Source organism: Babylonia areolata, chromosome 24 (assembly GCF_041734735.1).
Source record: "Babylonia areolata isolate BAREFJ2019XMU chromosome 24, ASM4173473v1, whole genome shotgun sequence".
Lineage (NCBI taxonomy): Eukaryota > Metazoa > Mollusca > Gastropoda > Neogastropoda > Buccinidae > Babylonia > Babylonia areolata.
Genome location: NC_134899.1, coordinates 10,036,611 through 10,049,110, shown reverse-complemented (window position 1 = coordinate 10,049,110; position 12,500 = coordinate 10,036,611). Strand labels below are relative to the sequence as shown.

The window sequence follows — 12,500 nt, the reverse complement described above, 5'->3', positions numbered from 1 at the left end:
ACTACTGACTCTCAAACTAGGAGGAAAAGTTGCACTGGTTCTTAGTGCTGCAGCCTTGTGGGGGCTAGTTGGCATTTGGGAACCATCCCCAGCACCTTCTTCTTCTTCTTCTGCGTTCGTAGGCTGCAACTCCCACGTTCACTCGTATGCACACGAGTGGGCTTTTACGTGTATGACCGTTTTTACCCCGCCAGGTAGGCAGCCATACTCCGTTTTCGGGGGTGTGCATGCTGGGTATGTTCTTGTTTCCATAACCCACCGAACGCTGACATGGATTACAGGATCTTTAACGTGCGTATTTGATCTTCTGCTTGCATATACACACGAAGGGGGTTCAGGCACTAGCAGGTCTGCACATATGTTGACCTGGGAGATCGTAAAAATTTCCACCTTTTACCCACCAGGCGCCATCACCGTGATTCGAACCCGGGACCCTCAGATTGACAGTCCAACGATTTAACCACTCGGGCTATTGCGCCCGTCATCCCCAGCACCGACTGTCCTAAAACCCTCCTGGCCGAGAGAGTGGGGGATGTAACTTGGGCAAGACACTCTCCACTATGATCAAATTCTAGCCCATAATGATCGGGATAGCAGTTACGTCCTCTGCTGTTCTGATGGTCGTAGTCGAACACGACTGACTGTCATACATATTATACCTAGCAGGAGATGTGGTGTGTAAAGCCGAATGCTGATTTTGTCTTATCCGAACGCATTTGACGCTCAAAAAATAAAATAAAATAAAATAAAATAAAACAAAATAAATGAATCTTCTTCTTCCTCTTCGTTCGTGGGCTGCAACTCCCACCTTCACTCGTACACAGGGGTGGTGGGCTTTTACGTGTATGACACTTTTTAACCCCCGCCATCTAGGCAGCCATACTCCGTTTTCGGGGGCATGGGGTCTTACTTAATAAATCAGTTGTTTGGTATGACTGCCCAGACGGCGGGGGGGGGGGGGGGGTAAAAACGGTCATACATGTAAAAAGCCCCACCCGTGTACATACAAGTGAATGAGGGAGTTATTGCAGCCCACGCGTTTTCAGGGGGTTAATAAATGAAAAATACAACAACAACAACAACAACAAAAAAGTTTATCATCACTTATGTTTGTGTTCTGGTTGCTTTTTCTTTTTGCAGTTGATGGAATGGTCATCATCAGAAGAATGTCCTTGGTTTGCATATAAAAAAATAAATAAAAGAAAAGAAAAAACCCAGTCAGTCACTCCATTTACACTGGAAGCTTGGAGAAGCAGATATAGACCAGGCCTTGACATGGATACGAGAAGAAGTGAGCGCTGAGAGAGTATTGACCACACCATTACTAATGCATCTACATACATACTGACATTTTTCGAGGTCAATTTTTTTTCGTCGTCACCAGTATACTTCTGTTCGTTCTTTCATTCCTATCTGACCTCCACCACCTTCCCAGTTTTGTTCAGAAATGATATCTACAAATACGTGGTGGTGGTCAAAAGAAGGGGTGTTTGTTCATTATAACAGGGTTTTCGTGGTCTGGTCCTGGTCCTGCTCAATAGTTATCGGTTTAGGCGAAGAAAATTTGAACTGGTTAAAAGAAATGTATATCTGTGAAGGGAAATGTTTATTGCTGTCGACGGGCGCAATTGCCGAGTGGTTAAAGCGTTGGACTGTCAATCTGAGGGTCCCGGGTTCGAATCACGGTGACGGCGCCTGGTGGGTAAAGGGTGGAGATTTTTCCGATCTCCCAGGTCAACATATGTGCAGACCTGCTAGTGCCTGAACCCCCTTCGTGTGTAAACGCATGCAGAAGATCAAATACGCACGTTAAAGATCCTGTAATCCATGTCGGTGTTCGGTGGGTTCTGGAAGCAAGAACATACCCAGTATGCACACCCCCGAAAGCGGAGTATGACTGCCTACATGGCGGGGTAAAAACGGTCATGCACGTAAAAGCCCACTCGTGTACATGCGTGCGAGTGAACGTGGGAGTTGCAGCCCACGAACGCAGAAGAAGAAGAAGTTTATTGCTGTTCGTGGACATTATCTGGTTGCAAAGGGAAAAAAAATTTAAAAAAAAAAGAAGAAAAAAGAACAGAACACAACATAAAATGTATGTGGCAAATCCACATTCATTCATATTAACTCTTTTAGCTTTTTGACTCACTTGTGTAAACAAAGTGAGTCTATGTTTTAGCCCGGTGTTCGGTTGTCTCTGTGTGTGTGTGTGTGTGTGTGTGTGTGTCCGTGGTAAACTTTAACATTGACATTTTCTCTGCAACTACTTTGTCAGTTGACACCAAATTTGGCATAAAAATAGGAAAAATTCAGTTCTTTCCAGTCATCTTGATTAAAACAATATTGCACCTCTGGGATGGGCACCAAAAAAAAAAAAAAAGAAAAAAAAAAGAAGCCTAATTATACGCAAACTGCATTTACTGTTATATTTATATTTTTTGTATTCTCTAAACTTGGCACTTTGACCTCTTATTCTGACACAACAACAAGAGCAGTCATTATTATCATTTTTTTGTTCAAACAGGAACTTCTTTTGCTAAGCATGGAATTTTTATTTTTATTTTTGCAAACGTTTTGGTGCAGATAGTAAAAAAAAAAAAAGAAAAAAAAAGGGAAATTACTCTGTAATTAATGCTAGGGGACTTAATTTATCACCAGCGAGTCTTGAAGGCCTTGCCTCTCTTGTTTGTTGTTGCCATGACCGTTTTCTCAGTTGTTTAAAAAAAAAACAAAAACAAAAAAACAACAACAACAACTGACTTTTCTGCAGCGTGTCCTGATGCTGCGAGCTGATCTCCTCCCTCAGGGCCCTGAGGGCGGCAGCCTGCTCCTCCTGCAGCCGCTGCTGCGCGGCGCCGTGCGTGTCCGCGGCCGTCCGCATCTCCTCCCTCAGCTGCTCCACCTCCTGGCGCGCCGCGTCCCGGGCGGCCCGGGTCTCCTGGAGCTGCTGCTCCGCCACGCTCTTCTCCTGGGTCAGCTGGTCTGCAATCACACACACACACACACACACACACACACACACACACACACGCACACACACACACACACACAACAACAAAATTGAAATGAATAAATAGATAAACTGAATGAATGAATGAATATCTTCTAGTTCAGCTGGTCTGCATCACACACACACACACACACACACACAACAAAACTGAAATGAATAAATAGATAAACTGAATGAATGAATGAATGTCTTCTAGTTCAGCTGGTCTGCATCACACACACACACACAATTGAAATAAATAAATAGATAAACTGAATGAATGAGTGAGTGAATGTCTTCTAGTTCAGCTGGTCTGCATCACACACACACACAACTGAAATGAAATGAATGAATAAATAAATAAATAAATGAATGAATGAAAAAATGAATGAATGAACGAACGAACGAACGAATGAATAAATATATGAATGAATGAATGTCTTCTCCTAGTTCAGCTGGTCTACATCCCACAAACAAAAATTGAATGAATGAATGAATAAAGGTCTTCTCTTGGTTCACACACAAAAATGAAATAAACAAACAAATCAATCAATCCTTCAATCAATCGATTTATCCACCTTTGGAAAAGAGTCGTTTAATGTCCCCGATTGTGTCACTCATCACGTGTTCCTTACCTTGATTTTTTTTTTTTTTTTTTTTGGGGGGGGGGGCGGGGGGGGCGGAGGGGGGCCTGGGGGGGGGGGGAGGCGGCAGGATAATCATCTCCCCCCCCCCCCCTAATCTGCTCCCCTTTATCTTCGTAAAAAAAAAAAAAAATCTGGGTTTAGTCTTGAATGCTGCCAACACCGCATATTACAGTGGTCACCAGTAGCATTCGTAATGGGAAACGGTGGCGTAGTGGTATGTGTGTGCCCAAGTTACGAAGCGAGTGACCTCGGGTTCGAGACCACCACGGGCCAGGGTAGGGGTGGTGGCTTGGGAGGGGGATTTTCTCTCCCCCCCCCCCCCCCCCCCGCCCTCCCTTACCTTCCCCCCCCCTCCCCGTCCCTCCCACTAGATCTTGAGTGGTGTGTGTGGGTGCTAGTCTTTCGGATTAGACAGTAAAGCCGAGGTATCGTGTGCAGTAGGTACGTAGCTCACGAAAAAGAAGCCAGGTGTGTGTTTATTAAGTTGGGTGTTTTGTTTTTTTTTTTCTATTCTTGTGTGTGTGTGTGTGTGTGTGTGTGTGTGTGTGTGTGTGTGTGTGTGTGTGTGTGTGTGTGTGTGTGTGTGTGTGTGTGTGTGTGTGTGTGTCTGCTTTAAACAGAGTGGTTTCATTCTGATCGTTTACGTTACTCTTTAACCATAGCCAGTTTACTGAAGAACATCACGTCATCATTAAAATACTATATATATATATATATATATATATATATATATATATATATATATATATATATATATATATATATACACTGAACAACAGAGATGCTTACTCACCCAGACTCTGCTGCTGTTGGCCCAGTGTGTCTGTGGCCTTCTTCAGTTTGGCCGATATCACAGGGCAGGAAAAGGCGTCCAGCTAAAATGGACAGTTTCAGTTTCAGTTTCAGTATCAGTAGCTCAAGGAGGCGTCACTGCGTTCGGACAAATCCATATACGCTACACCACATCTGCCAAGCAGATGCCTGACCAGCAGCGCAACCCAACGCACTTAGTCAGGCCTTGAGGGGGGGAAAAAAAGGGTGAATAAATAATAAATAAGCTTACACAAATAAATAAATAAATAAATAAATAAATAAATAAATAAATAAATAAATAATAATTATAATGTAAAAAAAAGGACAGGACAAAAAAAGGAAAAAGAAAAGAAGAAAAAAATAAAAAAATGAAATAAACAGGTTCGGATAAGGCCAGGCACAGAGAGTGAAAAACCAAACCAGAACATAATATCTCATGATTTGAGGGTGGTGTTGTGTGTGTGTGTGTGTGTGTGTGTGTGTGTGTGTCTGTGTGTGTGTCTCTGTGTGTGTTTGTTGTTGGTTTGTTATTGGGTTTTTTTTCACCAGAAAATGACATGGGATTATGACCGTGTTCTTATGTATAATAATTATGGCTCACCGGAAAAGCGAACTTGTAAACAGGCGCTTTTGGCAGTGCAGTAGCAGTTGACAGAATGCTTCTGCGTGAAGAGAGAAATGAGCTAACTCAAGGTTGGTTTGCTTAATAATTATTAAGCGTCAAGAAACATGAACTTTTCGGGGAGCTGTTACATCCATCTTCTTCTTCTTTGTTCGTGGGCTGCAACTCCCACGTTCACTCGTATGTACACGAGTGGGCTTTTACGTGTATGACCGTTTTTACCCCGCCATGTAGGCAGCCATACTCCGCTTTCGGGGGTGTGCATGCTGGGTGTGTACTTGTTTCCATAACCCACCGAACGCTGACATGGATTACAGGATCTTTAACGTGCGTATTTGATCTTTTGCTTGCGTATACACACGACGGGGGTTCAGGCACTAGCATGTCTGCACATATGTTGACCTGGGAGACCGGAAAAATCTCCACCCTTTACCCACCAGGCGCCGTCACCGAGATTCGAACCCGGGACCCTCAGATTGAAAGTCCAACGCTTTAACCATTCGGCTATTGCGCCCGTCAGTTACATCCAGCAACCGGGTAAGAGATTAAAGTAAACAAACAGTCTCTGTCTCTACCCCTGTCTCTCTCTGTGTCTATGTGTCTGTCTGTCTGTCTCTCGCATTGCGCATAAATATCTATAACATCTGCATATTGTGCAGTGTACATAAATATTTACACTTATGTTTGTCCGTACGTTGTGTAATTTTGATGTTGCGGTTGTGAATTTGACTCACTTTTCATTCTTTTTTTTTCTTTCCCATTTTTCTCTTCATCGTTAACTTCCTTGCCCAGAAGATGGAAAGCAAACACATTCTGTTTACTCCTTTACCTTCTTAAAAATTCGTTCTCTCTCTCTCTCTCTCCCTCTCTCTCTTTGTCTCTGTCTACATCTGCTCTCTCTGTTATCTCTCTCTCTGTCTGTCTGTCTGTCTGTCTCTCTCTCTCTCTTTGTCTCTGTCTACGTCTGCTCTCTCTGTCTGTCTGTCTGTCTGTCTCTCTCTTTGTCTGTCTGCGTCTGTTCTCTCTATCTCTGTCTGTTTGTCTGTCTGTCTCTCTTTGTCTCTGCCTACGTCTGCTCTCTCTGTCTGTCTGTCTGTCTCTCTCTCTCTCCCCTCTCTCTCTCTCCCTCTCTCTCTCTCTCTCTCTCATCATCATTAGTAGTAGTAGTAGTAGTAGTAGTAGTGGTAGTGGTAGTATTTACTATTGTTATTATTGTTGTGTCTTATCGTTACTGTTTTTGTTGCCACAAGGACAGGTTGGAAGACTAGGCAATGCCTAAAATCTTTATCCTTGAGTAATAAAGTTTTTGAATTTTGAATCCCCCCCCCCCCCCTCTCTCTCTCTCTCTCTCTCTCTCTCACCTCAGTGGTGCAGTAGTTCAGGAGACAGGCCATGGCGTCGAAGGCCTGAACCCCGGAGCGGAGCTGAGCGCGGGCCAGGCCCAGCTCCTTGGTTCGGGCCTCGCAGAGCGACTCCAGGCGGGCCACCTCCTGGGCACGCGGGCCCCGCGCAGAGGTGGACACCACGTCCGGGGGATGGCCCGACTTGAGGCCTCCCTGCAGTGCTGCTCGGGGGCCCGAGGGGGGCCGAGGCTGCTGCTGGTGGTGGTCTGCAACATCACAAGGAAGGTGAAGGAGGGTGAAGCTGGGTGTTAAGCTTTCTAGCAGGATTAATAAGGAGGAGGAGGAGGTTGGAGAAGTGAGTATAATTATATATATGATAGTCTGTCGTGTCCGACTATGACCATCAGAACAACAGAGGAGGCAACTGCTGTTCCGACTATTTGGGCTAGAATTTGATTATAGTGGAGAGTGTCTTGCCCAAGTTACATCCCCACTCTCTCGGCCAAGAGAGGGTTTTAGGACAGTCGGCGTTGGGATGGTTCCCAAAGGCCAACTAGCCCACAAGGCTGCAACACTAAGAGCCAGTGCAATTTTGAGAGTTTGAGAGTCATAGTCCTTCACAAAAGACTAAGTTATAAATGGTTTCCCATTGACTGGAGAAACCATTGATAATACAGCTCTCACTTTGCTGTTGGCCCAAATATAAACTGATGTCAATCTGTGATTTAAGCCGAGTGTTGGGCCTTAAAAGGAATGCCAGCAGCACCCGATGTTCCCAGGCGGTCACCCATCCAAGTGAGTAGCGCTTGGTAAAAGACATCCTTGTCAGGTTTGTTTCTTCTTCTTGTGTTTTCCCCCCTTTATTTTCTCCCTGAACAGAGAAAGTGGGGGTTGTTGTTGTGGTGCCAGTGGTGGTGGTGGTAATAGTAGTAGTGTTAGTAGTAGAAGTAGTACTTTATACTAGTAGGATTTCACAGATGCATTGTCGAATCTGTTTCAACATTTTTTTTATATGCTGGTATGGAGGTCTCGGTGTGAAGAATAAGAATGCGCTAACCAAGATTGTGAATGTGTGCAGTAAGGTTGTGGGTGTGAGACAGGACAGTTTGTGTGATTTGTGCAATGTCAGAGTTCGACAGGAAGCCACATGCATTTCAAGCGACAACGGCCATGCACTGGCAAATAATTATCAACTCCTACCTTCAGGCAAACGTTTCTGTATTCCAAAATTTAACTCTCTCCATACGAACGGCGAAAGAGACGACGTTAACAGCGTTTCACCCCAATTACCATCATCAAAATATTGCAAGCAAAGGCTCTTATACTGAAGACGTGAATGTTGACAAAGAATACCACAATTCTGACGACGGAAGCTAAAGGTTGGGTCATTGAGACACCCACTGGACATCCGAGGGGTTTGTGTAGAGGAGAAGAGAGGACTGGCCGTACTGAGTGAGTTAAAGCAAACAGAACCAAATGCAGCTTTATTCCAACGTCAATCCAGCTATTGAATAACAGTAATTGATAATCAGATGTATGACTGAAAATGAATGCCAGAGTGTATGTGCGTGGAATATGACATCTTAACTCAAAGTACTGTGAATTGCATACTGTTATTATATGTCTGTGTCAACTTTTAGTATACTGTCATGTCTATCCTTTAACTGTGATTATTACTGCATGTGTATGGCTGTGATAGTATATGTATGGTGTACCCTGAATTACTTTTTAAGGGTTTCTGTTGTTGTTGTCTTCTGTGATTATTGACTGTAATGATGGTTTGCCCTAGGTTGACATCTTAATATGGTTTATCTATATACATGCTGAATGACTGTGATTTTCTTGCATTGTTTTTTCTGTTTTTCAGCACATATGAATTTCTCTTGTTGAGATAATCAAGTATTCTGTAATTCTGTAGTAGCAGTGGTAAGATTTCAGACTGTTAAACATTCCTTCGAATCTGATTTGTGAATAACAAAAAGATAGATAAATAGATGATAAACAAACAAATAAATAGATCAATAGATAAATAATCAAATATGATCAGGTGTACATGTGGCATCCAGCGGAATCCAGCACCCTAGTCCGTCAATGCGGAATCCCCGGTGTTATCGATCTACCTGTTCTGCAATGTCTGCTTGTTCCGACAACTCTGTAGGTACCGAGTCAAGAGACGAGGAGAACCAAAAATAACCACATCGATTCACTGTTTCTTCTTCTTCTTCTTCTTCTTCTTCTTCTGCGTTCGTGGGCTGCAACTCCCACGTTCACTCGTATGCACACGAGTGGGATTTTACGTGTATGACCGTTTTTACCCCGCCATGTAGGCAGCCATACTCCGCTTTCGGGGGTGTGCATGCTGGGTATGTTCTTGTTTCCATAACCCACCGAACGCTGACATGGATTACAGGATCTTTAACGTGCGTATTTGATCTTCTGCTTGCATATACACACGAAGGGGGTTCAGGCACTAGCAGGTCTGCACATATGTTGACCTGGGAGATCGTAAAAATCTCCACCCTTAACCCACCAGGCGCCGTCACCGTGATTCGAACCCGGGACCCTCAGATTGAAAGTCCAACGCTTTAACCACTCGGCTATTGCGCCCGTCGATTCACTGTTTCGAAAAGTGCCAGGAATTCAAACCAGGGACTCCTTGCGTTCAGATAACTTCAGGTTGGACTCGCTGACGCACTGGAGTCATGAGAACGAGCCTCGTGGTTCATTGATTGTATCCAAGCTGCTTTGCTTTTGGTGATCGTTATTATTTGAGTTTGGTTTCGGGAAGTCAGTCAAACAGCGAAGAGAGACATTCCCAAGTGATTATAGTTGACAGGCATAGGTAAAAGAAGGTGAATGCTCAACAGTAATATATCATCATCATCATCATCTTACCTTTAAGAGACGTCAGCCCTGCTCTCCACACTCCCCACCCCCACCCCCTCTCTCTCTCTTCCACACACACACACACACACACACACACACACACACACACACACACACACACACACACACACACACACACACACACACACACACACACACACACACAGAGGGAGAGAGAGAGAGTTTAAAACCCGGCCTATCAACTCCCGGCATATTTCCATTGAATGCATTTACAACACCAATAGTATAAGTGGTTTACATAATTCATCGACAGATCACTGAGTTCATCACTCTTGTTCAGAACGACAACAAGAAAGCTCATGCTGGGAGTGAGGAGGTGTGTGTGGGGGGTGGGGGGGGGGGGGGGGGTGATAATCACAAATTAATAACGATCTTTGTCATGCGTGAGTGTAGGCCCACAAGTTGTGTCTTGATGGTATTTCACAATCAAAATTTGAAAGAATAATCTCTCTCTCTCTCCTGTGTGTGTGTGTGTGTGTGTGTGTGTGTGTGTGTGTGTGTGTGTGTGTGTGTGTGTGTGTGTGTGTGTGTTTGCGTAAGACACAGCCATACAGACAGACAGACAGACGAAAAGACAGCTTTCTTCAACATGGTATTCTATACACATAATTATTTCTTGTAAATTCCTCTTCGGAGATAATAAAGTTGCCTTCATTTTTGATCCAGCGATACTCTCTAAAATGACGCGAGATAAGCATTTGTGTTTGATACGGTTTGTGTGTTTTGGGTTTGTTTTTTTTGGTTTTTGTTGTTGTTGTTTTTGTTTGTTTTTGTTTGTTTGTTTGTTTGTTTGTTTGTTTTTAGTGGGTTTTTTTTTTATCCCCATCCAAAAACTGAGGGAATCGCAAAATCATCATCATCATCATGTTGTTATTGTTGTTGTCAATGGTTTCTCCAGTCAATGGGAAATCATTTACAGCTTTGTCTTTTGTGAAGGACTATGACTCTCAAACTAGGAGGCAAAATTGCACTGGCTCTTAGTGCTGCAGCCTTGTGGGCTAGTTGGCCTTTGGGGAACCATCCCAACGCCGACTGTCCTAAAACCCTCTTGGCCCAGAGAGTGGGGATGTAACTTGGGCAAGACACTCTCCGCTATATCAAATTCTAGCCCAAATAGTCGGAACAGCAGTTGCCTCCTCTGCTGTTCTGTAGTCATAGTCGGACACGACTGACTATCACATATGCTGTTGTTGTTGTTGTTGTTTTGTTTGCTTTTTTTTTTTTTAACTGTCTCCATACGAACGGCGAAAGAGAAGACGTGAACATCGTTTCACCCCAATTACCTCCATCAAAATATTGCAAGCGGAAGGCTCTTATACTGAAGACGTGAACGTTAACAAAGAATACCACAATTCTGACGACGGAAGCTAAAGGTTGGGTCATTTGAGACACCCACGGGACATCCGAGGGGTCTGTGTAGAGGAGAAGAGAGGACTGGCCGTACTGAGTGAGTTAAAGCAGAGTAATTGCTGCAGACATGTTGCCACTGACGACTACCACTTCCCCTTCAAGGCAGATTCCGCTGCACAGTCTCAACACCACGTTTTCAATTATCACAACGTTGTCTTAACTCACTCAGTACGGCCAGTCCTCTCTTCTCCTCTACACAGACCCCTCGGATGTCCAGTGGGTGTCTCAATGACCCAACCTTTAGCTTCCGTCGTCAGAATTGTGGTATTCTTTGTCAACATTCACGTCTTCAGTATAAGAGCCTTCCGCTTGCAATATTTTGATGGTGGTGATTGGGGTGAAACGCTGTTAACGTCGTCTCTTTCGCCGTTCGTATGGAGAGAGTTAAAGCGTAAGAAAGGGGGGTGGGGGGTGTATGTATATATATATATATATGTGTGTGTGTGTGTGTGTGTGTGTGTGTGTGCGCGCGCGCGCGTGTGTGTGTGTGTGTGTGTGTGTGTTGGGGGGTTATAAAGTGACGGCGTAGGACAACTTGTGATGTTTACTGGCGCGTGATATTGCATTCCCTGAACAACATATCATTTATTCACTTCTAAGGAGCACAGCTATTCCCTGCTTCAGAACGCATTATCTTCACACTGATGATGCACCTCAGTTTCCAGCAGAAGTGCTTGCACTGCTTGCTAATATGATTTGCAGGCTCCAGAAAAGTGCATTCTCAAACCGATACCGTCCCAGTAAATTGTGTGTCAGAAATGTACCTCGCAAAAAAAGAGAATACGAATACGAATACGAAATTGTTTATTCAGATTTAGGCCTAAGCCCCTTACTGAAGGGGTAAGTCACAATTATATCAATCACACAAACACTTTTCAAAAACACATTGTTTAACATTTACACTTAAGATGCTTGTTATATTTGACAATCTATGTTGATATTATGATCTAAGTTATAGCAATACGTAGTCGCTTTAAGGCATTGTAAATGTATAACGCCACATTGCACAATACAGTTTCATTTCTGGATGACATTAGCAAATTGAATCTAAAGCGGCATGGGTTATTATAAAACTTAATGCAAAAAGAGAGAGAGAGAGAGAGAGAGAGAGAGAGAGAGAGAGAGAGAGAGAGAGAGAGAAAAGAAGAAGAAAAAAAGTCCATGCTTGAAGCTATATTACCCCCTCCCCCGCCCCCTTTCCTCAAACAACTATCTTTGTAGTTCCCTCGTAAAGGAAAACGTATTGCCTGGAAATGATGAACAACCTTTTCTTTTTCCAGTCCCCACCTTGTCCCTGTGCATACATCCTATTCTCTGTGTATATCTAAATTACGACAATTTTGGGGGGGGGGGGGGGTGGGGGGCGTGGGGGGGTATTCCCGTTGTTTCTATGTACATCTTTTCTATGCGAACATTTTTATCCTTGGTTTTTTGTTTTTTTTAACCTCTTCAGTGCTGCCGACGAGTACGCTCGTCAATGAAGGGTTGTCCCATCTCACTGAGATGAGAGAAAGTTTACACGGTCAGGATGTCCGTCTCTTTTGACTTCTTCCTCTTGGGACGGCATTCACACACATGCTCACACGCAGGTATACATACATACATACATACACGCATACATGTACGCACACACGAACGCACACGCACATGCACGCACGTGCACACGTGTACACACACACACGCACAGTTAGTTCAAAACTATATTTCTTACTTGGTATCGGCTTATTTCTCTCTCTCTCTCTCTCTCTCTCTCTCTCTCTCTCTCTCTC

At 43.9% G+C, this 12,500-nt stretch overlaps 1 protein-coding gene across 4 annotated transcripts in view; it reads right to left on the bottom strand.

The window, feature by feature from the left end:
• Nucleotides 1-12,500, bottom strand: part of LOC143299066 (uncharacterized) — a 283,702-nt gene that overhangs the window by 60,239 nt on the left and 210,963 nt on the right. For all 4 annotated transcript variants that reach the window (XM_076612165.1, XM_076612168.1, XM_076612169.1 and 1 more), the window contains 3 exons: nt 6,433-6,680; nt 4,430-4,511; nt 2,761-2,982 (listed from right to left, as the gene is read on the bottom strand). In XM_076612165.1, coding sequence (XP_076468280.1) covers nt 2,761-2,982; nt 4,430-4,511; nt 6,433-6,680 — 552 coding nt within the window. The remainder of the gene's footprint in view (nt 1-2,760; nt 2,983-4,429; nt 4,512-6,432; nt 6,681-12,500) is intronic.